This window comes from Ursus arctos, unplaced genomic scaffold (assembly GCF_023065955.2).
Source record: "Ursus arctos isolate Adak ecotype North America unplaced genomic scaffold, UrsArc2.0 scaffold_34, whole genome shotgun sequence".
Taxonomy (NCBI): domain Eukaryota; kingdom Metazoa; phylum Chordata; class Mammalia; order Carnivora; family Ursidae; genus Ursus; species Ursus arctos.
In genome coordinates, this window is record NW_026623030.1 from 3,880,965 (window position 1) to 3,905,079 (window position 24,115).

General features: G+C 43.4%; 1 protein-coding gene across 7 annotated transcripts; it reads right to left on the reverse strand.

The window, feature by feature from the left end:
- Positions 1-1,399: 1,399 nt before the first annotated feature.
- On the reverse strand, positions 1,400-24,115 carry LOC113245961 (zinc finger protein 135-like). Of its 7 annotated transcripts, none has more exons than XM_048221642.1 (5): positions 23,734-24,115; positions 17,386-17,450; positions 5,320-5,446; positions 4,617-4,712; positions 1,400-3,461 (listed from the first exon to the last, which is right to left on the reverse strand). In XM_048221642.1, the coding sequence occupies exons 1-5, from the start codon at positions 23,765-23,767 to the stop codon at positions 2,323-2,325; spliced, it is 1,461 nt and encodes a 486-aa protein (XP_048077599.1). In that variant the 5' UTR covers positions 23,768-24,115; the 3' UTR covers positions 1,400-2,322. The 7 variants fall into 7 exon arrangements, with proteins under 7 accessions (XP_048077599.1, XP_048077598.1, XP_057162070.1 ...); XM_048221641.2 differs by having other exon boundaries at positions 4,617-4,715; XM_057306087.1 differs by lacking the exon at positions 23,734-24,115 and adding an exon at positions 19,487-19,642.

Sequence of the window (24,115 nt, forward strand, 5' to 3'; positions counted from 1 at the left end):
CAACCCATGTGTGGTGTTTGTGTGGTGTGGTGTGCGGTGTCCTTCCCTGGACTGGGATTATATGTGACCAATAAACTTCTGTCAGCCATCAGGCCAGTGTCAGGTGTTGTGCATTTAGCTATCTTGTATTATGGAGGGTGGAAGATCCCACCCTCACCAATGGGATAAATAGGAGGTGATCTGAATGGTGTTTGCTACAAAAATTATGAATTGGAGAAGTCACAGAGTTAACTTTAAAGAAACATGTCTGTGTGGCGCCTGGGTAGCGCAGCCGTTAAGCGTCTGCCTTCGGCTCAGGGCGTGATCCTGGCGTTCCGGGATCGAGTCCTACATCGGGCTCCTCGGCTGGGAGCCTGCTTCTTCCTCTCCCTCTCCCCTGCTGTGTTCCCTCTCCCGCTGGCTGTCTGTCACATAAATAAATAAAATCTTAAAAAAAAAAAAAGAAACATGTCTGCCTTCTATTTTCCAGAAAAAAAGATCCCTTCTCTAATTTTTGCAAAATAATTAAACAATTACAAAACAGTCGGGTTCTCTGTATGGTACAATTTATGACTACTATGCTGCCCTAACTTATTATTATTATTATTTTTAGAAATCTATATACAGTGTAGAATGTTGACATATTATAGTTGGTTATCTATACCCTCAGGTTTAGGAAATTTATTCTGTAAAGGGCTAGAGAGTATTTTAGGCTTTGCAGCCTTGTTAAGGACAGAGTTGTGTTCCCTCCAAATACATATGTTGAAGCCTGCTATGGTCTGAATGTTTGTGTCCTACCAAAATTCATGTTGAAATCCTGACCTCAAAAGTCATGGTACTAGGAAGTGGGGGGCTTTGGGAGGTGAGAGGTCATGAAGGTAAAGCCCTCATGAATAGGATTAGCACCCTTGTAAGAGACCCCAGAGAGATTCCTCACCTTTCCCACCATGCGAGGGCACAACAAAAAGATGGCCATCTATGAACTTGAAAGTGGGCTCTCACCAAACACTGAATCTGCCAACACTTAGACTTTTCAGCCTCCAGAAGTGTGAGAAATAAGTTTCTGTTGTTTATGAGCCACCCAGTCTACCGTATATCTGTTACAGCAACCTGAACAAATTAAACCAAATCCCTGAACCTCAATGTGACCATTTCAAGACAGGGTCTTTAACGGGGTGATCATAGTCAAATGAGGTCATAAGGATGGGGCCATAATCCAAAATGACTGGTGTCCTTATAAGAAAAGGAAGAGATACCAAGGATGAATGCACAAAGGAAAGGTCATGTAAGGACACAGCAAGAAGCCAAGGAGAGGAGACTCAGAAGAAACTAAACTTGCCAGCACCCTGATCTTGGACATCAGCCTCCCAAACTGTGAGAGAATAAATTTCAGTTGTTTATATAAACGAATCGATGTGACTGTGTTCCAATACAATTTTATTTATAACAACAGGTACAGGCTGGATTTGGCCCATGGGCCACGGTTTGCTGTCCCTTGATCTACGGTATTTAAAGCTCTGTATATATACAGTGAGACATCAGATTTGAAGGGTGAGCCTCCTTATATATAATGTCATTTAGAGATTCAACAGACATTACTACTGTACCTGTTCTAGAAATTGCGCATGATAGAGAAAAAGGTTTAACTTTCATGTGTGACTGTGGTTTTAAAGATGTTATTTACACGGTTCTCCTCAGCATTTTTCCTTTAACTTACAGTAAGAGGTCGTATCACATTGAAACATTTAACACATTTTCCACTTTTTTAGTTTTATGATGGACCTGATGAGCTTATTAGTATTCTAGCATTCGTGGCATGCTAGAAGTGAAGTGTTTTCCACAGTTCTATTTATAGGAGTTCTCTCTTTTATTAATTTATTCATGTTGAGGAATGCCCACGTTTATGCTGCAGTATTTCCCACATCAGACACATTTGTTGAATTTCTTTCCAGCCAGAATTTCTTTGTGATTGGCACCTAATAAAGGCTCCTTTCTCTTGTGAATCCTTTGATGTTGAGCAAGGTACGCATTTACAGTGAAGGCCTTTCCACATTCCTCACACTGACAGGGTTTTTCTCCAGAATGCATCCTCTGGTGTTGAGTCAGATATGCACTCTGACCAAAGGTTTTCCCACACTCGTTACACTTGTAGGGTTTCTCTTCAGTATGAATTCTCTGATGTTGATTAAGGTGTGTACTTCTGCTGAAAGATTTGTCACATTTTTTGCATTTGTAAGGTTTCTCTCCAGTATGAATTCTCTGGTGCTGAGTAAGGTGTGTGTTCCATCGGAAAGCTTTCCCACATTCATTACATTCAAAGGGTTTTCTCCAGTATGGATCCTCTTATGTTGAATAAGGGATGACCTGACTGTAGGCTTTGCCACATGCGGTGCATTCATAGGGTTTCTCTCCAGTATGTGTTCTCAGATGTAAAGTAAGCTGAATGCTCTGGGTAAAGGCTTTTCCACATTCTTTACATTCAAAGGGTTTTTCTGCAGTATGACTCCTCTTGTGTTGCATTAGGGATGAGCTATGACTGTAGGTTTTACCGCATTCAGTACATTCATAAGGTTTTTCTCCAGAATGAGTTCTCAGATGCAGAGTAAGTTGAATGCTCTGAATAAAGGCTTTGCCACACTGATTACATTCATAGGGTTTCTCCCCAGTATGAGTTTTCTGATGCAGAGTTAGATGCGAACTTTGGCTAAAGGCCTTCCCACACTGATGACATTCATAAGGTTTCTCGCCTGTATGAATCCTCAGATGCTGTGTGAGGCACGTACTTTGGCTGAAGGCCTTCCCACATTCACTACACTCATAGCGTTTTTCTCCAGTGTGAGTTCTCTGATGTAGAATGAGGGATGAGTCCCAGCTGAACGACTTCCCACATACGTTACACTCATGTGGTCGCTCCCCTGTGTGACATCTTTCATGTTGTATAAGGTGTGTCCCCCTGCTAAAAGATTTGCCACAGTTTCTGCATTTGAAGGGCTTTTCTCTAGCACCAAATTTCTGATCTCTAATAAGGTACGGGTTAACTCCAGTATGAGTACTCTGGCGTTGAGTGAGATCCAAGCCACAGCTAAAGTATTTCCCACACTGATCACACTTGTATGGCTTTTCACTTGTGTGGATTCTCTGATGATTACTTAGACCAAGGTTATGCAAAAAGCTCCTGCCATAACTGTCATCTTTACACATTGTTTCCCCTGAAGGAATTGTGCTTTGAGTAATGAAGTTTGATTGCTGTCTCAACTCAAATCCGTTATCTTCGTGAATGTTCTCCTGAGTCAGGACTTCCGTAAGGGTAAATGCCGTCTGCCCCGGATGGCTCTCTAAACAGCTAAGAGATTCTGGGACTTCTCTGGCGGGGTAACAGACTCCATTCCTTTTACCTTTGTTGATTATCATAGTCTGGGAAAATTCTTCAGAAATTACTTGCTTCAGGTTTGACTTTGCAATTCTAGATCTTGTCTCTTGGTCTGAAAGAAATTGAAAATGGAGGATATTTGACCATTTAGAGAGACAAAAATTGTGAGCTAGTCAAAGCTACATATAATATGCTACTATTACTTTTATTCTTTGACTCCCCAAACAGAGGTATGGTGCTTTGACTGATTTCAAATGTCATGTAAGTCAAGAGCCACTGTGCACGGCAGCAAGGAAGAAGTGACAGGGACACACGAGTGGTTATGGGGTGCTGCTCAGTGACACAAATGAGGACTGCCTTTCTGGAATGACTGAAGGGTAAAAATGGGGACTGAGAATAGACAAGGGGGCAGTAATGAGGGGAATCCCTGGAATAAGGACCAGCAGAAAAGCAGATCAGGGTATAACCCAACATCACTGTGTGCCTGGGTCACTGTGAAGTGTCACCACTAACCTCTCAGTCTCCAACCTCCTCTCCCTATTTGCCCATTTTATAAGTTGCCACACTTAACTTCCCTGAAACACCAACTGACCAGGTCTGTAAGGACAGTCCCATACCACCCATTTTCCTGGTGCTATGAGAGGCAATGCATGGTCACTGTTGAATTGAGTCGGGGGGTCAGAGTTAACAAGTGGGCACAAAGGACTCATGCAGAATCCAATACAGTTGAGGGGGTGTGAGAAGACAAGAAACAGAGAAGTTGAGTGAAGTGGAGAGTGATTACGGAAAGTCCTGCTGAGGCTGAATGCAGCAGGAAGCAGAAAACCACGCTGTGGATGCTGGCAGGTGGTGGACGTGGTTACCGGGCCATTCCAATAGACTTACCTGACATTCAAGGTAGATTAAGAGGGAAGGAATGGTGATCAAACAGATGACAGGAAAAAGAGGGAGGTGAAAGTGGCATCACTGCTAACCGAGGGGCTTCTCTAGAGAGGGCAGAATGCCTGGCAGCACAGGGGACGGGGCACACCCCCGTGGGAAGAAGAAAGCCAGAACAGTTGGGGGGGGTTGTTGGGGAGAGGCCCAGGTGGCCAGTACATTCCCTGCAGGGGCAGGACTCATGCAGGAGAGAACAGGAGCTTCTGTGCAGGGATTATTCTTGAGGCAGCCCTGATTTCCCCTGGGATTTCTCCTATGCTTCCAGAAACTACTGGCTTCCTGGACAGCCTTCTGCATGAGCCTCCGGGCCTCCTTCCCATCTCTTCACCTGGAGAGGGGTCCCTAGGGACGTCCCTCCACACCATCCATGGCGATCCACCTTGCTCCAACTGGGAGATCACATCAGGCTTGAAATCCTGGCACCCTGCTTGGGAAAGGCAAGAGGTGCAGGTGTTGGGACAGTGACAAGCATGTGCCCAGGGCCCTACCCCTATTTCCCTGTCTTCAGGACCTTTGCAGCAGGAATGACGGGTGACCCCAGGGCGGGGTGGGGCAGCCTCAGCCTCCTGCTCCCTACCATGCAGAGGACAAGCAGTGGAAATGCCTTGAGTCTGTGTCCTCTGAACATCAAAATATGGCCCCATGGGTCAGAGACCTCAGGGCCTTGGGACTCACAGTTCGAATAGAGACGAGAAAGCAGACTCCTCATTCACCAACTCATATTGGCAGGGTAGGTACACACAGGCCTTCAAGGACTGTTAGTGACTGTGCCTCTCAGAGTCTAAAACCCCGTTCCAGTCTCTGTTGCATCTTTTAAAATCATGCATATTTTCATTACAATCTATTACATCTGTGTTTATTTAATATAAAAATAATCACTTATCAAGTTAACTTACCTAACATCTCCCCTCTTCCCATCAGCTAAGCAGACAACCTGAGCAGATGGCACCTGTGTGCCCCATGCCTCCTGGGGTGCTGCCTGGTGCTGCTCCCCAGGCTGGTGCACATGGTGGGCCCAGGGCCACTCTTACCCAGGGAGGCCAGGCTCCTGTAGTTCTCCAGCATGACCTCTCGGTACAGTGCCCTCTGATAGGTGTCCAGATGCTCCCACTCTCCCCGGGTGAACTCTACAGTCACGTCCTGGAATGTCACTGGGTCCTGAGACATTACAAGAGGCAGTGTTAGCAGTGGGAATGGCATGCACAGGACATCACAGCGTGCAGCATCCGGCAGGCAGGGGAAGGTAGATACAAAGAAACCACTGGCTAATATCGTGCTGAACACAAGCCGTGAGTGTGTCTGGTTCAAGCAAGAACAAGACACCAACACTGAATCGGCTACTCTGATATTCTCCTGGAAGTTCTAGTCTGTGCAGTAAGAAATTCCAGAAGGGTAATGACAGCCACAGACAGTTGTGGGACTCCCTGGAAGTGATGTCAAGGGCAAAGAAGCAAACTGTAGTTGAATCCATGGAATATGCATTTATTCAGGGTTACAGACTGAATCGTGCTCACACGTCATACGTTGAAGCCCCAACCCCAAAACGCCACTGTATTTGTAGATATGGCCTTTAAAGAGACAGTTCAGGTTAAATGAAGCCATAAGGGCAGCGCCCTAATCTGATGGGTCCTTGTAAGGAGAGGAAGAGACACCAGGAGCGCATGCACACAGAGGAGAAGCCACGTGAGGACACAGAGAGAACGTGGCCCTCTACAAGCCAGGAGGCGAGCTTTCACCATAAACCCTGATGGCACCTTGATCTTGGGCCTCCAGCCTCTGGGACTGTGAGAAAATGAATTTCTGTTGTTTAAGCCGTGCAGTTGGCGGTATTTTGTTATGGGAGCCCTGGCAGATTAAGAGTTCAAACATGTGGATTTGAAGAGTCTGTTGTTTAGGGAGGTATGTGGTAGACCATGAAGAAGAGCCAGAAGAAGATTCCTACAAATTCCAGGGTAGAGACTGTGTATGAAGGAGGAGGGAGAGGGATGTTGTTTTTAAGCTGAAGAGACAGATAAAGAGGAAGTATGTCTACTAAGTGATTTGGAAGAGGACAAAAGATTTCCTGGAAGGAAAGCTCATCCGGGCAAACAAGAGGGACCTACGTGCTGTGATGTGCGGAGCGATGCTGAGGGACCGCTCCTCTGTGGCTCTGCGTCTCAGCCGTGTGTGTCTTCCTTAGTCTTCCACCTGCATGCAGCACACTCTCCTGGTCCTTCCTGCTCAGACCCCTGGGTCCTCCCCATTTTCTCCTCCTCAAATGACAGGCGTCCACAGTCCTCTGTCCCGCCCCCCTTCCACCAGATTCCTTTCTTCCCCTCCTGGGGATTTCCCTGGGCTCATTCTCTCCTGTGACCTAAGGACCATTTTTTGCCCCCAGCTCCCAACATAGGCTTTCAGGTCTGAATACCTGAGTTGTCAGAACAGAGTGAGAAGGGAAGAGGAAGTCAAGGGTGAAGCTGGGCCAAACAGTGTCATTTCCATCACTGGAGGACATGCCCTCCCCTACAGAGGTGGAGACCCCACGGGTAGAAATTCCCCAGGTAATAGTGGGCTCGTCACCACAGCTGGAGACCCCATTGGGGGTGGGGACTCTCTTCTCCATAAGACAGAGATTTTACAAGTGGTGGTGCCCACCTTGCCATGAATGGAGCCTCCTTACCAAAGAAGATCCACTGATTTTGCCCATGGCCCAGGGCAGCAGAGGCCAGGGGGCCAGACCAAGTGTGAGGGCTGAGTCACATTATCGTAGGGCATCCTCACCAAAGCCATGAGAGGACAAAGCCTGAGAGATCCGACCAGTCAGAGCCATAGTCACCGGAGCAGACACCCACGCAATCCCAAAATACAAGAGGGCAAAAGGACAAAAGCAGCCTGTTCACCAGCTGAGAACATGACCCCCCAGCCTAGTCAGACAATGGCTGAGTAAACACCACATTCTGCTTCATCTGGTTTAGTCCATCCAACAAGTACAAGCTTGCTGTAATCCCAGTAATGAGAAGTGAATTCAACTAAATACCGAAGACTTTAAATTTTTGCAGATGATCCACTTGAGATTTTTTTTAAAGATTTTATTTATTTATTTGACAGAGAGAGATACAGCGAGATACATTTATTGGACAGAGAGAGATACAGCGAGAGAGGGAGCACAAGCAGGGGGAGTGGGAGAGGAAGAGCAGGCTCCCAGCAGAGGAGTCTGATGTGGGGCTCGATCCCAGAACGCCAGGATCACGCCCTGAGCCGAAGGCAGACGCTTAACGACTGAGCCACCCAGGCCCCCCAACTTGAAAATTTTTTTTTTTTTTTAAAGATTTTATTTATTTATTTGACAGACATAGAGACAGCCAGCGAGAGAGGGAACACAAGCAGGGGGAGTGGGAGAGGAAGAAGCAGGCTCATAGCGGAGGAGCCTGATGTGGGGCTCGATCCCATAACGCCAGGATCACGCCCTGAGCCGAAGGCAGATGCTTTAACCGCTGTGCCACCCAGGCGCCCCCCAACTTGAAAATTTTTAAAAGACATTTTTAATTTGTAATAAAAAATTTACAACCTGATTTTACAAAAGTAAAAAACAACAAGTGCCTATTAATAGTTTTAAATGATTTTAATTAGTAAGAATGAGTCAGGAAAGGATGAGTACGCAACATAATTGTTACCAAAAAAATCACTTGTTCTTCAAACAAAATACCCACGTGGGCAGCAGACTTTGAAAATTAATGAATCCATTTATGGAGACACAGACACTTGGTTTGGCTGTAAATTGAGTCTTTGCTTCTGGTTAAATATGTACGACACATATGATAAGAAATTATCTTATGTTCATAATTCCTTTCAGAAGTTCTAGTATCTGAAGTATCTAAAGTATCTAAAATAGAAAGGCACTTTTAGGGGCATCTGGGTGGCTCAGTCGTTGGGCATCTGCCTTTGGCTCAGGTCATGATCCCAGGGTCCTGGGATCGAGCCCCGCATCAGGCTCCCTGCTCAGCGGGAAGCCTGCTTCTCCCTCTCCCACTCCCCCTGCTGGTGTCCCCTCTCTCGCTGTATCTCTCTCTGTCCAATAAATAAATAAATAAAATCTTAAAAAAAGAAAAAAAGAAAGGCACTTTTAAAGATAGTGGTCACTCCCTTAACCATGTACTTGAAGAATAAAGTCTTCAGGAAAGATCACAGAGGGAGACCGACATTGTATATTTGTGTGTTGATTTTTCATTAAGAAAACATGGAATGAAAGAATAGAAACTTTCAGTAATTGGGTAATATAATGAAAAATATTTTGTTGAACATAGTTTTCCAAATATTTGACTTTAGGTTCATCTGGAGAATATTAATAATGGCTACCAGTAATAAAACCTACTAAATGTGGGGGGGGGGAAGGATTTAAGTGCAAACAAACCAAGATTTTTTTTTGTTATTGTTTATTTTTTTGCTTTTAATAAAAGAAGCCAGGGATGCCTGAGTGGCTCAGTCTGTTAAGTGTCTGCCTTCAACTCAGGTCATGATCCCAGAGTCCTGGGATCGAGTCTCGAATCGGGCTCCCTGCTTAGCGGGGAGCTGGCTTCTCCCTCTGGCTGCCGCTCTCCCTGCTTGTGCTTGCTCTCTATCTCTGTCTCTCTGACAAATATAATAAAATCTTAAAAAAAATAAAAGAAGCCAAACGAAGGAGACTTGCCCAATTAGGTACTGGTCCAAAACTATGATTATTAAAACAACATTATATTCATGAAACCAGACAGCCCAGATGGCCTGGAAATAGGGGCCAATTTAGATGCATATGTGGCCTTTTTAGGCAGCAAGGGGAGATGGATCATTCAAAAATGGTACTGGACAACTGGCTAACCACCTGGAAAAAATAAAAAGAAGATACTCACACTAGTCTTTTTTTTTTTTTTTTGAGAGAGAGAGTGTGTGGGAGTGGGGGTGGAGGAGGGATAGAGGGAGGGGGAGAGAGAGAATCTCAAGCTGAGCATGCTGAGCGTGGAGCCTGACATGGGGCTTGATCTCACAGCCCTGAGACCATGATCTGAGCCGAAATCAAGAGTCAGACACTTAAATGACTGAGCCACCCAGGCACCCCTTTCACACCATTCTTAAGGATAAAATATATTAGTTTTTAAAGCTATAGTAGTCACAATAGTTATAAGGAATTCCAGCCTTTTGAAAAGAATAACCTTGGGGAAGGCTGACACCAAGGCCAGGATCCATTCTAAAACCAGAGGCACACTGGAAAACAAAGAAATCCAGGTTTTCTGTACAACCTAAAAAAGTTTGAATTTTCTGGGCTGAGAAAAGGAATTTGCAATATGTATTATTTTCAAAGGATTGATAATCTTCTATGTAAAAAGTTCTTGTAAATCAATAAGAATAAAACAAATAAGAAAATCGACATAAGATATGAGTGATTCACAGAAGAAATTCAAATGGCTAATAAATATATGAAAAGATGTGGGCGCCGAGATGGCTCAGTTGGTTAAGTGGCCAACTCTTGATTTTGACTCAGGTCATGATCTCAGGGTCCTGGAATCGAGCCCTGCATTGGGCTCCTCATTCAGTGAGGAGTCTACTTGAGGTTATTTGCTCTCTCTCCCTTTGCCCCTCCCTCGGCTCACACACTGTCTCTCTAAAATAAATAAGTAAATCTTTAAAAAAAGAAAAGAAATATATGAAAAGATGTTCAACCACACTAATGAGAACTTGAAATGGAAATTAAAAGAGTAACTTTTTCCCTTTACCTGTTAAATTGGCAAAGATTAAAAAATTTGCTAGATTTCCGTTTCCAGTAATGGACTGAGTATCCAAAAGTGATCTTCCAGCTGAGAACAAATAAAAATCCCGGATAAAATGTCTTTTCAGAAAAAAATATAAAACTTTACTGAGACATAAGAAGACTGATTACTAAAATGGCATACATTCTTTGTAAATTTATGATAAAATTAACTAAACTGCAAAATGAAAGTTTTACTTTGCTAAAAAAAAGACAAAAAATTCACCTGGGAGAAAAATTAGGGCAAAAGAAGTTTACAAAGCTAAAATTATTAAATTACTTTTGCTTCAGTTCAAAAACTGCTTTCATTTAAAAACAAATAGTGGGCTGAACAGATAACTCCCAAACCTGGTTCTTGTAATATCATAAAGGTGATATTACAAATATCTGGAGGGCAAATTATTCAATAGATAGTGCTGAAGTCACGTGTATGCCACAAATTGGATAGCCCAGATGAACTGAACAAATTTCTAGAAACATCCAAACTACTAAAACTGATCCAAGAAAAAATTTCAAAACCTGAATAAGTAAGGAAATTGAATCAGTAATCAAAAATCTCCCAACAGGGGCGCCTGGGTGGCACAGCGGTTAAGCGTCTGCCTTCGGCTCAGGGCGTGATCCCGGCGTTCTGGGATCGAGCCCCACGTCAGGCTCCTCCACTATGAGCCTGCTTCTTCCTCTCCCACTCCCCCTGCTTGTGTTCCCTCTCTCGCTGGCTGGTCTCTCTGTCTGTCAAATAAATAAATAAAATATTAAAAAAAAAACAAAAACAAAAACAAAAAAAACTCACAAAAATCTCCCAACAGATTTCTCTGCTTTTCAGCCCAGGATCAGATGGCCTCACTGGTGAATTCTACCAAACACATGAAGAAGGATTAACACTAGTTCTTCCAAAAATTGAATAGAAAGCAATGCTTCCTAACTCAGCCTATGAGGCTAGATTTACCCTGATACTGAACCAGACAAAGAAACTATAAGATAAGAAAACGATAGATCTTTACAAATAAAGATGCAAAAACCCTTAATAAAACACTAGAAAATCAAATTCAGCAGCATATTACAAGGACTATACAACATGACTAAGTGGGATTAATCCCAGAAATGTAAGGGTGGCTCAACATACAAAAACCAATCACTGTAATACACCACATTAATGGAACAAAGGAAGAAAATTACATGAGATCTTAATTGATTCAGAGAAAGGATGTGACAAAATCTATCACCCTTTCATGATGACAACACAGCTAGGAATAGACGGGAACTTCCTCAACATGGTATAGGCCATATGTAAAAAACCAACAGCTAACATCATACTTAATGGTAAAGTCTGAAAGTTTTAACCCCCAAGACGAGGAATAAGACAAGAAGGCCACTCTTGCCATTTCTATTCAACATACTACTACGAGTTCTAGAGAAGGCAAGAAAAGGCAAGGAAAAAATTACAATGTATCCAAACTGGAAAGGAAGACGTAAAACCATCTGCAGAAAACATGATCTGAGATGCAGACATGCCTAACGATTCCACAAAAAAACTCACCAAAGTTTTAGGATATAAAATTAACCCGGAAAAATTGGTTATACTTCAGATGAAGAAAAAGCATGTGACAAAATTCAACATCTGTTCGTGATAAAAACTCAACAAAGTGTGTACAGAAGGAATATTCATACTTAACAGTGAAAAGCTGACAGCCTTTCCTCTAAGATCAGGAACAATACAAGGATGCCCATCCTTGCCACTGTACTTAACACAGTACTGGAATTCCTAGCCAAAACTGGGCAAGAAAAAGAAATGAAAGGCATCCAAACTGGAAAGGAAGGCGTAAAACTGTCATTATTTGCAAATGACATGGTATCGTATATAGAAAACCCTAAGGATGTCGTCAAAAAACTGTTAGAATTAATAAACAAATTCAGTAAAGATGCATGATCAACACAAAAAATCTCTTGTGTTTCTATACACTAATAATGAATTATCAGGGAAATTAGGAAAACAATCCCATGTATGATTACATCAAAAAGAATAAAACATCTAGGAATAAATTTAACCAAGGAGGTAAAAGATGCATGTATGGAAAACTACAAGACATTAAGGAAAGAAAGAAAACACAAATAAATGGAAAGATATTTTGTGCTCATAGGCTGGAAGAATTAATATTGTTAAAATGTCCGTACTACCCAAAGCAATATACAGATTCCATGCAATCCCTATCAAAATTCCAACGTGAAGGGGCGCCTGGGTGGCACAGCGGTTAAGCGTCTGCCTTCAGCTCAGGGCGTGATCCCGGCATTCTGGGATCGAGCCCCACATCAGGCTCTTCTGCTGTGAGCCTGCTTCTTCCTCTCCCACTCCCCCTGACTGTGTTCCCTCTCTCGCTGGCTGTCTCTATCTCTGTCGAATAAATAAATAAATAAAATCTTTAAAAAAAAAATTCCAATGTGAAAATTCTATTTTTACAGAAATAGAATAATCCTAAAATTTCTATGATACCATAAAAGACCCCAAATAGCCAAAGCAATGTTGAGAAAGAGCAAGGCTGGAGGCATTGTGCACCTTGATTTCAAACTATATTACAAAGCCACTTTAATTAAAACAGTATGGTATTGGCATAAAAACAGACAAACAGATCAGTGGAACAGAGTACAGAGAGCAGAAATAAACCCATGCTTATATGGTCAATTTATTTGTGACAAAGGAACCAAGAAAATACAATGGGGGAAAGGACAGTCTTTAATAAATGGTGCTGGGAAACCTGGACAGCCACACACAAAAGAATGAAATTGGACCACTATCTTACATCATACACAAAAGTTAACTCAAAATGGATTAAAGCCTTGAATTAACACTTGAAACCCTTGAAAACTGTAACTGGGTGTTATACGCAAGTAATGAATCGTGGAACACTACATCAAAAACTAAGGATGTACTGTATGGTGACTGACATAACATAATAAAAAATCATTATTAAAAAAAAAAAGAAAACATTTGAATCTGACACCAAAAGCAAAAACTACAAAAGCAAAAATAAACAGGTGGGACTACATCAAAGTAAAGAGCTTCTGGATAGCCAAGGAAACCCTCAACAAAATGAAAAGGCAACCTACTGATTGGGAGAAAATATTTGCAAATATATATTTGATGAGGGACTAATATCCAAAATATATAAAGAACTCCTATAGTTCAGTAGTAAAAAAAAAAACCCCAAATAATCAGATTAAAACATGGGTAGAAGGGGGCGCCTGGGTGGCACAGCGGTTAAGCGTTTGCCTTCGGCTCAGGGCGTGATCCCGGTGTTATGGGATCGAGCCCCACATCAGGCTCCTTCGCTATGAGCCTGCTTCTCCCTCTCCCACTCCCCCTGCTTGTGTTCCCTCTCTCGCTGGCTGTCTCTATCTCTGTCAAATAAATAAATAAAATCTTAAAAAAAAAACATGTGTAGAAGATCTAAGTAGACATTTTTCTAAAAACATACAGATGGCAAAGCAACAGGCACAGGAAAAGATGCTCTACATCACTCATCATCAGGGAAATGCAAATCAGAACCACAAGGAGATATCACCTCACACCTGCTAGAACGGCTGTTATCAAACAGACTAGAAATAACAAGTGTGGGTGAGGACGTGGAGAAAAGGGAACCCTCATGCACTGTTGGTGGGAATGTAAATTGGTGCAGCCACTGTGGAAAACAGTATGGAAGTTCCTCAACAAGTTAAAAGTAGAACTACCATAGGATCCAGCGATTCCACTTCTGGGTAGTTATCCAAAGGAAACAAAAGCACTAGCTCAAAAAGATATCTATACCCCTGTATCCATTGCAGCATCATTTACAATAGCCAAGGTACGTAAGCAATATGTGTCCATCAACAGGTAATGGATAAAGATGTGGTGTATATATACAATGGAATATTACTCAGCCACAAAAAAAACCCCACGCAATGCCATTTGTGACATGGATGGACCTTGAGGGAATTGTGGTAGGTGAAATAAGTCAGGCAGAGACAAATACCAAATTATCTGTCTTAATGTAGAAAATAAATTTTAGGGGCGCCTGGGTGGCACAGCAGTTAGGCGTCTGCCTTCGGCTCAGGGTGTGATCCTGGCGTTATGGGATCGAGCCCCGCATCAGGCTCCTCTGCTGTGAGCCTGCTTCTTCCTCTCCCACTCCCCCTGCTTGTGTTCCCTCTCTTGCTGGCTGTCTCTATCTCTGTCGAATAAATAAATAAATAAAATCTTAAAAAAAAAAAAAGAAAAGAAATTTTAAAAAATCACCAAGCTCATAGATACAGAGAACAGGTCAGTGGTTGCCAGAGGTGGGGAGGGTGAGGGGTGGGAGAAATGGGTGAACTGTTTGTTTTTTGTTTGAGTTTAAATAAATTAGCTTTCTTTTTAAAAAATTTTTTATTTATATGAGAGAGAGAGAGCACATGTATGTGTATGCGAGCAGGGGTGGGGGTGGGGAGGGGCAGAGGGAGAGGGAGAGAATCCTCAAGCAGACTCCTGGCTGAGCCTGGAGCTCCATGCGGGGCTCAATCCCAGGACCCTGTGAGATCATGACCTGAGCTGAAATCAAGAGTTGGCCACTTAACTGATTGAGCCACCCAGGTGTCCCTAAATAAATTAACTTTCTAGAAAAGAAAAATTAGTTGTATTTCAACATACCACTAATGAAAAATACGAAAAAGAAACTAAGAGCATGATTCCATTGATAATAGCATCAAAGAATAAAATACTCGGGAATAAATTTAACCAAGGAGGTATAAGACTTGTACACTGACAACTACAAAACACTGCTGAAAGAAATTAAAGAAGACCAAAAGAAATGGAAAGACATCCTGTTCTCATGGATCGGAAGATTTAATATCACTAAGATGTCTGTATTACCCAAAGCAATGTAAGATTCAAGGCAATCCCTATCAAGATCCCCATGGTGTTTTTGCAAAAATGGAAAAACCTATCCTAAAATTCATACACAAGGTCAAGGAAACCAGAATAGCTCAAACAACCTTGAGAAGGAAAAACGAAGTTGGAGGACTCATACTTCCTGATTTTGAAAAGTACTGCACAACTACAAGAATCAAAAGAGTGTGGTACTGGTATAAGGACAGACACCTAGACCAACGGAATGGCACTGAGAGCCCAGAAATAAACTCTCGTCTTTATGGCCAACTGAAGGCGCCAAGACTATTCAATGGGACAAGAGGCAGTGCAGGAAAAACTGGATGCCTACGTGCAAAAGAATGAAGATAGACCCTTACCTTACACCAAATACAAATATTAACGTAAAGTTAATGGAGGACATAAATTTAAGAGCTAAAATGATAAAATTCAGGAAAAAAAACCCATAAAGGCAAATCCTCATGACTATGGGTTTGGCAGAGTTCCTGACATATAACATCAGAAGGGCAGGCAATAAAATTTAAAAATAAATAAACCGGACTTCCCCCAAATTTAAAAGTTTTGTGCATCAAAGGATACTACCAGGAGAGCAAAAAGGCGACTCACAGAATGGGAGAAAACATTTGCAAATCACATATCTAGTAAGTGCTTAATATCAACAATATGTAAAGAACACATACAAATTAACAACCACCAAAAGAAAAACCAACACCCAAGTTAAAAATGGACAAGGGTACCTAAGTGGCTCAGCCGGTTAAGCATCCGACTCTTGATTTCGACTCAGGTCATGATCTCAGGGTCCTCAGTGTGGAGTCTGCCTGGTATTCTATCTCTCCCTCTGCCCTTCCCCATGTCCATGCTCTCTCTCTCTCTCTCCAATAAAATCTTTAAGTAAAAATAGGCAAAAGACTTAAATAGACATTTCTCCAAAGAATATCTGTATGTATACGTCTATGTGTATGTATATATACGGCCAATAAATACAGGAAAAAAAGCTCAACATCATTTGTTATTAGGGAAATGCATATCAAAACCATAATGAAATTTTACTTCACATCTACCAAGATGGTTATAATAAAAGCAACGGAAAATACCAAGTGTTGGTGAGACATGGAGAAACTGAAACACTTACGCACAGCTGGTGGGAATGTATAAAGGTACAGTTGCTGTGGAAAACAGTTTGGTGATTCCTCAAAAAGTTAAAGTTAAACGCAGAACTACCATATACCCCAACAATTCCACTCTTAGGTATATGCCTCGAAGAATGGAAAACAGGGACTCAGACAGATACCTGTACCCCAGTGTTCACAACACCATTATTCACAATAGCTAACAAGTGGAAACAGTCCAAGTGTCCATTAACGGACGACCGGATAAAACAAATAAGGTGTACGTATCCAATGAAATATTATCCCACCATAAAACGGAGTTCAGTTCTGACATATGCTACAACATATATTATATGTTAAGAGTGAGGAATTATGGGGCGCCTGGGTGGCACAGTGGTTAAGCGTCTGCCTTCGGCTCAGGGCGTGATCCCGGCGTTCTGGGATCGAGCCCCACATCGGGCTCCTCCGCTATGAGCCTGCTTCTTCCTCTCTCACTCCCCCTGCTTGTGTTCCCTCTCTCGCTGGCTGTCTCTATCTCTGTCGAATAAATAAATAAAATCTTTAAAAAAAAAAAAAAAGAGTGAGGAATTATTTCTTAATTTATCTTTTAAAAGATTTTATTTATTTGTTTGTTTGTTTCGAGCGAACAGGGGAGAGGCAAAGGGAGAGGAAGAGAGAATCTCAAGCAGACGCCACACTAAACGTGGAGCCCAACGCAGGGCACGATCCCACGACCCTGAGATCATGAGCTGAGCCAAAACCAAGAGTTGGACACTCAACAGACTGAGCCACCCAGGCACCCCTATTTCTTAGTTTAGTTTATATGGTTTCTGTTTGGCTTGATGGTAATTGGGTGGTGCTAATTGGTGACAAGTGTACAATACTGTGAAGGTAATTAATTCGCACTGGAGTGTATGCTAAGAAACAGTTAAAATGGCAAATTTTAGGTTATGTATATCTTGCCACAATAGAAAATAGTGAAGCGATAACCTGTGTTTGTAGCATTCTACCCCTTGGGTGCAAAAGAAATGGATGAAGGATACAAATTCCGATGGTTGCATATGTATAAATTACCTCTAAAAGAATACACAAGAAGTTGTCTAGAGAGGAAGACTGAGGGGCTGCGGGCTGAAGTAGAAGACTTGCATTTCTCTGTTCACCCTTTCGTATGTTTGAATTCTCAATTACGTGCAGGTATCACTTATTCGAAAATCTGATTACTTAAAAAATTCACAGAAGTGGGTTTTAAATAAACATTATGACCCCAATAAATAACCATGCAAAAGTCAGAACAGTTGATTCAGAAAAGAATAGACACACCCTCCCTGACTCCCACCTGCACAGAAAGTGAAGTCCTCAGCATCACCTGTGCCTTGGCCATGTCCTTTCCTTCAGGAAGAGCTGCAGAGAGAGAGAGAGAGAGGGAGGGAGGACACATGAGTGCCTGCTCTGTGGGGCTCAGAACTGTCCAGAGAGGACCGCTCACCTCGCCCCTGGCACCCCAACAGGGGCACAAAGGACACGACCACATGTGCAACTGTGGCTCCATACTGTGAAGAAAGAGTGGGGCTTTTTCCTTGGGTTTCTTGTCTTTTCTGACCTCTCTGAGGCATTGACAGTGTAGACCCCCTCTCTCTCAGGACCAGCTCCTCCCATAAAGAAAATTCCAGGCCCAGATGGTTTTCAATGATGAAAGAATGCTCTCAAACATTTAAAGGCAAAATACACAAACTCTATGAGAAAATCGAAAAGAAGGGAATGCTTCCTCACTCATTTTATGAGGCCAAAACAACCTTGCTCTTCAAACTTGACAAATCATCACAAGACAATTAAAGACCAGTATCAGGAACATAGAAAAACATAAGGAATCCACAGTACGACTTTAAAAATGAATAACTAAACTAAGCAAGGTCATAGGATGTGGGCGTCTCCTGATTTCTTACTAACCTTAATACTCCAGTCCCACGCCATAGTTGAAATTCTTTATCCTACACTTTCCCTGTAAATAAATATTATTGTGCAGTTTCTGTCTCCCGGTTGGATACGTCTTTTTTTTTTTTTGGTAAGTTTTATTTATTTATTTGACACAGAGAGAGAGACAGCCAGCGAGAGAGAGAACACAAGCAGGGGGAGTGGGAGAGGAAGAAGCAGGCTCCCAGCGGAGCAGGGAGCCCGATGCAGGGATCAATCCCAGGATCCCGGGTTCACGCCCTGAGCGGAAGGTAGACGCTTAACGACTGAGCCACCCAGGCGCCCCTCCTGGTTGGATACTTCTTAATGCAACTGTCAGGGTACAAAATTACTCTTGACCTCTACTTCACTACACACAAAACATTAATTTGAATTATATTGTAGATGTAAACAGAAAAGCTAAAACTATAAAGTCTCCAGAAGAAAATATAGGAGGAAATCATTGTGACCTTGTGGTAGGCAAAGAATTCTTAACTAGGACACAAAAATCACTAAGTATAAAAGTTGATAAATTGAACTTCGTCAAAATTTAAAAAAATGTCTGCTCTATAAAAGCCATCATTAAGAAAATAAAAAGGCAAGCGGGTAGCAAAGGGTTAACTCTACATGCCTAGTTTGCTCACACCCTGCACATTCCCAAGAAAGGCATGTTTTCAGAACTGGCCCTTGGATAGCTCCTGGGCACTGAGTTCCTAGACTGTTCTGTTGGATAAGAAGAGTGTTTTTGCAAGCCTGATGCCTTGAGCCACCCCGTGCCAGATTGTCCAGACAGCTTACACTAACAGTGTGATTCATGGTGAACACCTCCTTCCCATCTGGGGGCCTGGAGCTTTAGTAGCTGAGGTCAGCCATGCAGCACCGTATGCCCACATGGCTGACCGCCGATAAAAACACTGGACACTTAGACTTGGGTAAGTTTCCATGGTTGGTGACACTTTGCACATGTCACACATTACTGCTAAGGAAATTAGGTATATGCCTTGCCTCTCCACTGGGAGGGGACACGTGGAAGGTTGCGCATGGTTTCTTCTAGACTTTGCCCCATGCATCTTTTCCTTGTGCTGATCTTACTGTGCCTTCCTTTGGCGTTAATAGGCACTAACCATGAGGCAATAATTTCTGAGTCCTGTGAGAGCCCTTCCAGTGAAACATCAAGGCTGAGGGTGGCCCTGGGGATCCTTGAGATGGCAAGCCACAGACAGCAAGGAAATATTCACTAGACATACGGTAATGAGGACATAATACATATAGACATATAAATAGAACACATACAGGACACACACATGGTAACACATACATATACACATATAACACATACGTGATAAGGTCTTATATCTAGAATATAGAAAGAGTTCGTAGAGCTCAAAAACAAGAGATTGACCAACCCAATAAAAAACGGGCAAGGGACTTAGGCCTTCATAAAATGAGATATAAAAATGATAACAAGCATATGAAAATATGCTCACCATCATAGCCATCAGGAAAATCCAAAAGAAAGACATCGTGATGGGGCGCCTGGGTGGCACAGCGGTTAAGCGTCTGCCTTCGGCTCAGGGCGTGATCCCGGCATTCTGGGATCGAGCCCCACATCGGGCTCTTCCGCTATGAGCCTGCTTCTTCCTCTCCCACTCCCCCTGCTTGTGTTCCCTCTCTCGCTGGCTGTCTCTATCTCTGTCAAATAAATAAATAAATAAATAATCTTAAAAAAAAAAGAAAGAAAGACATCGTGAGTCGGCACCATACCATTAGAAGGGCCATGATTAAAAAGACTGACAATACCAAGTGTTAGCAAAGACCTGGAGCAAACACAACGCTTGCATATTGTTAGTGGGAATGTAAAATGGATCAGCCACTTTGGAAGTTTCAGAGTTTTTTTTTACAAAGCTAAACATACACCTATCATATGAGCCAGCAGCCATTCCACTGCTAGCTGTTTGCCCAAGAGAAATAAAATATATGTCCACAGAAAGGGCTTGCATGCAAATGATCACAGCAGCTACACTCCTAAAAGCTAAAAACTAGAAGCTACTCAAATGCCCCCTGACAGGTGAATGAATATACAAACAGTGGTATGTTCATACAAAGAGGAACACAGAGTAATAAAAATGAATGAACTGCTAATACACACGTGATATGGAAGAATCGGAGAGACATTTAGTTGAAGGAAAAATTTTAAAAAGCCAGATGAAAAATGGTACATATAATATGGTGGAATTTCATGAACTTTGTTTTTTTTTTTTTTTTAATTGAAGTATAGTTGACACACAATCCATGAAGCTCTCAAGCAAAGTTCTATGATGACAGAAATCAGCCCGGTGGTGGCCTGAGGTGAGGAACACTAGGAACTGACAGAGAGAAGCGTAAAGGAACTTCCAGGGATGTCAAAAATGTTCCCTGTCTTAACTGGGGTGGTGGGGACACAGATTTATACGCCACATCCCATCATCGTATCTAAGTTACATGGCAATAAGTCGGTTAAAAAGAAACTAGCTCCCTGGGGCGCCTGGGTGGCTCGGTCGGTTAAGTGTCTGACTCTTGGTTTCCGGTCAGATCATGATCTCAGGGTCGTGGGCTCCAGCCCCACGGCAGGCTCTGTGCTCAGCGCAGAGTCTGCTGGAGATTCTCTCTCTCCCTCTCCCCTCATTCATGCTCCTTCTAAAATAAACAAAAATTTTTTTTTAAAAAGTGATGAGACAAATCACATGGGTACATGGGTATCTGGGAGAAGTGTGAAAGCATGCCTAGTGAGTTCCAGATACAGCTGAGAGGCGGGTGTGGCTGGAGCAGAGTGACCGAAGATGAGGTTGGAACTCAGAACTGGACTCCAGATGGCACAGGACCTCACAGGCCATGGTGAGGTTCATTCTGGGACAGGAACATCTGGCTGCCAGAGCAGAAGCAGCAGAAGCAGGGAGACCAAGGAGGCGCTATTCCAACAATCCAGGGAGAGATGGTGTCAGGCAGGGGAGAAGCTGAGAAGGGACAGAGTCTGGACACCTTGTGAAGAAAGACTTTGTGGCAGGGTTTGTGAATGAATCAAATGTGGGATGTGAGAAACAAGGCAGAGTCAAGAAGTACACCACGATTTTTGGACTGAGCAACTGGAAGAAAGGGATGATCATTTGTTAAGATGGGAAGGAGTGGAGGGGGAGGAGGAGGTCTCTGCAGAGAGCAGGAGTCCTTTTAGACATTAAGTGCCAGGGGGTATTAGATACCCAAATGGAAATGCCAAGTGGACAGTCAGGTAGTGAGCCTGGAGTTCAGAACGGAAATCGAAGCAGGAGACATACATGCGGGCATCAGCAGCCCATGGGCGGCAGCGAAACAACAAGGCTGGATGACGTTTCTCCGAAGTGAGCGCAGCCAGAGGAGAGGGGAGGCTTCTGCAGATCCAGCCCTGAGGCCCTCTAGTCTTCGGGAGAGACGTCTCTCATCTTCGGGGCAGATGAGGGCCCAGCAGCGGACACTGAGGAGTTCCTGGAGAGGCAGCCCGAAAACAAGGAGGGGCGCTGTCTCACCGCCAAGAGAAGACAGTGCTGACAGATGAGGCAACACCGAATTCGCCGGTGAACTTGACAAGGACAGTTGTACCACTGTAGGGGTATAAGCCTGCTTAGAGTGGGTTCAAGACAGACCTGGAGGAAAACAGTTAGGGACGGCAGACTTAAACAACTTTTCAGAGGAGCTCTGGTTTAAAGGCAAAAAAGAGGAATAGGGTGGTTGCTGGAAAGTGGGACAAGAGAGTTTTATTAATAGGGAGAAATAAAACTTTCAAGTTGGTAACTATCAACCTTACATCTGAGATCATTTTAGATTCTTGCTTAGTATTGTTCCTACATGAATGACTATTCCACTGGACTTACCAATTTGAAAGTATTACATAATTACTGAGATAATTAGCATAATATAAGTCTGGGGAAAGCCCACAAGAATGTTTGCCGAAAAGGTAAGAGGAGCTCTCTGGGACTCGGGGGGTTAATATTTATTGTGGTGTTTGGATTTTCCAACACTTTCCCAGCACCTCTGCATGACTTTATGGATGATTCTTTACAATAAAGCAGAGATAGTCTCAGCATGACTCATGAGACCCCCCTCATGGCCAATGTAGTTACCCAGACACTGTCACTATCTTTGGATATGCACATCTGTTCCCTCTGCCTGTGGGCCTACTGTCTACCAGGCCCAGCCCCAGCCGCTGCTCCCATTGGTCACTCAGGACCACGGCCCCCAACACAGTGCCTCACCCAAGTGCTTATGGAATGGATGGATAGCTAGATGGTGTCCCATTATCCCGGTTTTGGACCGTTGCTCCAAATACCTGGAAGAACTTCCGACTCTGAGCTCCTGACTCAAGCACCCCAGGTAGAAGGAAGAGAAACCCCAAGGCAGGGGTTTCAGGAGCAGGTTTCTCAGAGATGCCCTTCCTGGACCAGGGGAGGCTGTCAGAACCCCAACACAAGAAAGGAGACCCATCAGGGCATGAAAAGGCCCAGGCGATGCAGTGTTCTGTGGACTCCCAGGGTCTTTTCAACTGTTGTTCGCATTAACACCTTAATCATTATTTTACTAATGTTTTTTACATTTTTAAAAATTGTGGTAAAGATACACGTAACAAAAATATTCATTTTAACCATTTCTAAGTGTACAGTTCAGTAGCGCTAAATATATTCACATTGTTATACAACCAATCCCCAGAACTTTTTCATCTTGCAAAACTGAAACTCTGCACCCGTTAAACAACAGCTTGCTATACCCCCTGGTATATCCTATGTAAGTGGAATCATACGGTATTTGTTATTTTGAGATGGGGCTTATGTCCGTTAGCATAACATCTTCGAGCTTCATCCACGTTGGACCGTGTGTCAAAACTTCCTTTTTTAAGGCTGAATACCTTATTGCACTGTCTGGATAGACCAGTTTGTTCATCCATTGGTTTGTGGCTGGACGCATGGGTTGTTTCCACCTCTTGCGATTGTGGCTGGTGCTGCTGTAAGTGGTGTGCAAGTATCTCTTTCAGATCCTGCTTTCAATTCTTTTGGCTACATACCCAGAGATGATATGGTGGTTCTAGTTTTAATTTTTTAAATTAAAGTTAAAGAACTTCCATACTGTTTTCCACAGTGGCTGCACCATTTTACATTCTCAACAGCACAAAGGTTCCAATGTCTCCACATGCACACTAATGTGTTATTTTTTGTTTTGTTTTTGTTTTTCGTTTTTTATAATAGCCATTCTAATGGGTGCGTGGTTATCTTCAAAAGATTTTGATTGTGAAACACACATACAGAGCGTGCAAGACCCTTACGCTGGACCAGAGAGTTGTATAGAGAACATCCACGAAACTCTTGACACAGGTCATGAAATAAATACTAACGGTGGCCCGGAAACAGCTCCTGCCCTACTATCATCTCTTTCCCTCACCTCCCTACACTCCCCGGCTCAACACGCTGCTGGCTTTTACAGTAACAATTTCCTTGCTTAACTTTACAGTTTTATCACAACTTTGCACCCATAAACAGTTTCTACTTTGCCAGTATTTGACCTTGGTATAAACGTAATCGTTTTGTGTGTTACTTTGCTTAACTTTGGGTAGGTGAGATTCATCAACGTTCATGCAGCTCTCATTTCTGGGTTTTCCGTATAGAATTTCACAGCAGGAAAATTCACCCACAGTCTCTTCCAATACAAATCCACAGACAGAGTGACGCTGTACCTGTCTCCTGGGGCTTCGGGGCAGGGGTCTCCATGGTGCACCTCGGCAGCGTTCCCCGGAGGCGGGTCCCGCTCCTGGGGCTTAGGGACAGCCTGTAGGGGAGTCCCGTGGGGTCGCACCCGCACTCCCGGCTGCATAATCAGGCACGCGCAGCCCCCTGTGCCCCCCCTTAAAGTCGGGGTCAAGCAAGCTCTCCAAGCGCCCCGCACCCCAGGCTGCGCTCACGCCCCATCACCAGCGCCCCACACACTCAGGCCTGCTTCGAGCTCAGCTGCTCTTAACTAGAGAGCGCGGAGCGCGGCCCCACAGACGGGTCCTGGGGTTGACCGCCCTCCCGCAAAAGCCCAGGGACTCTCCACAAAATAGCACCCCGAAGACGGCT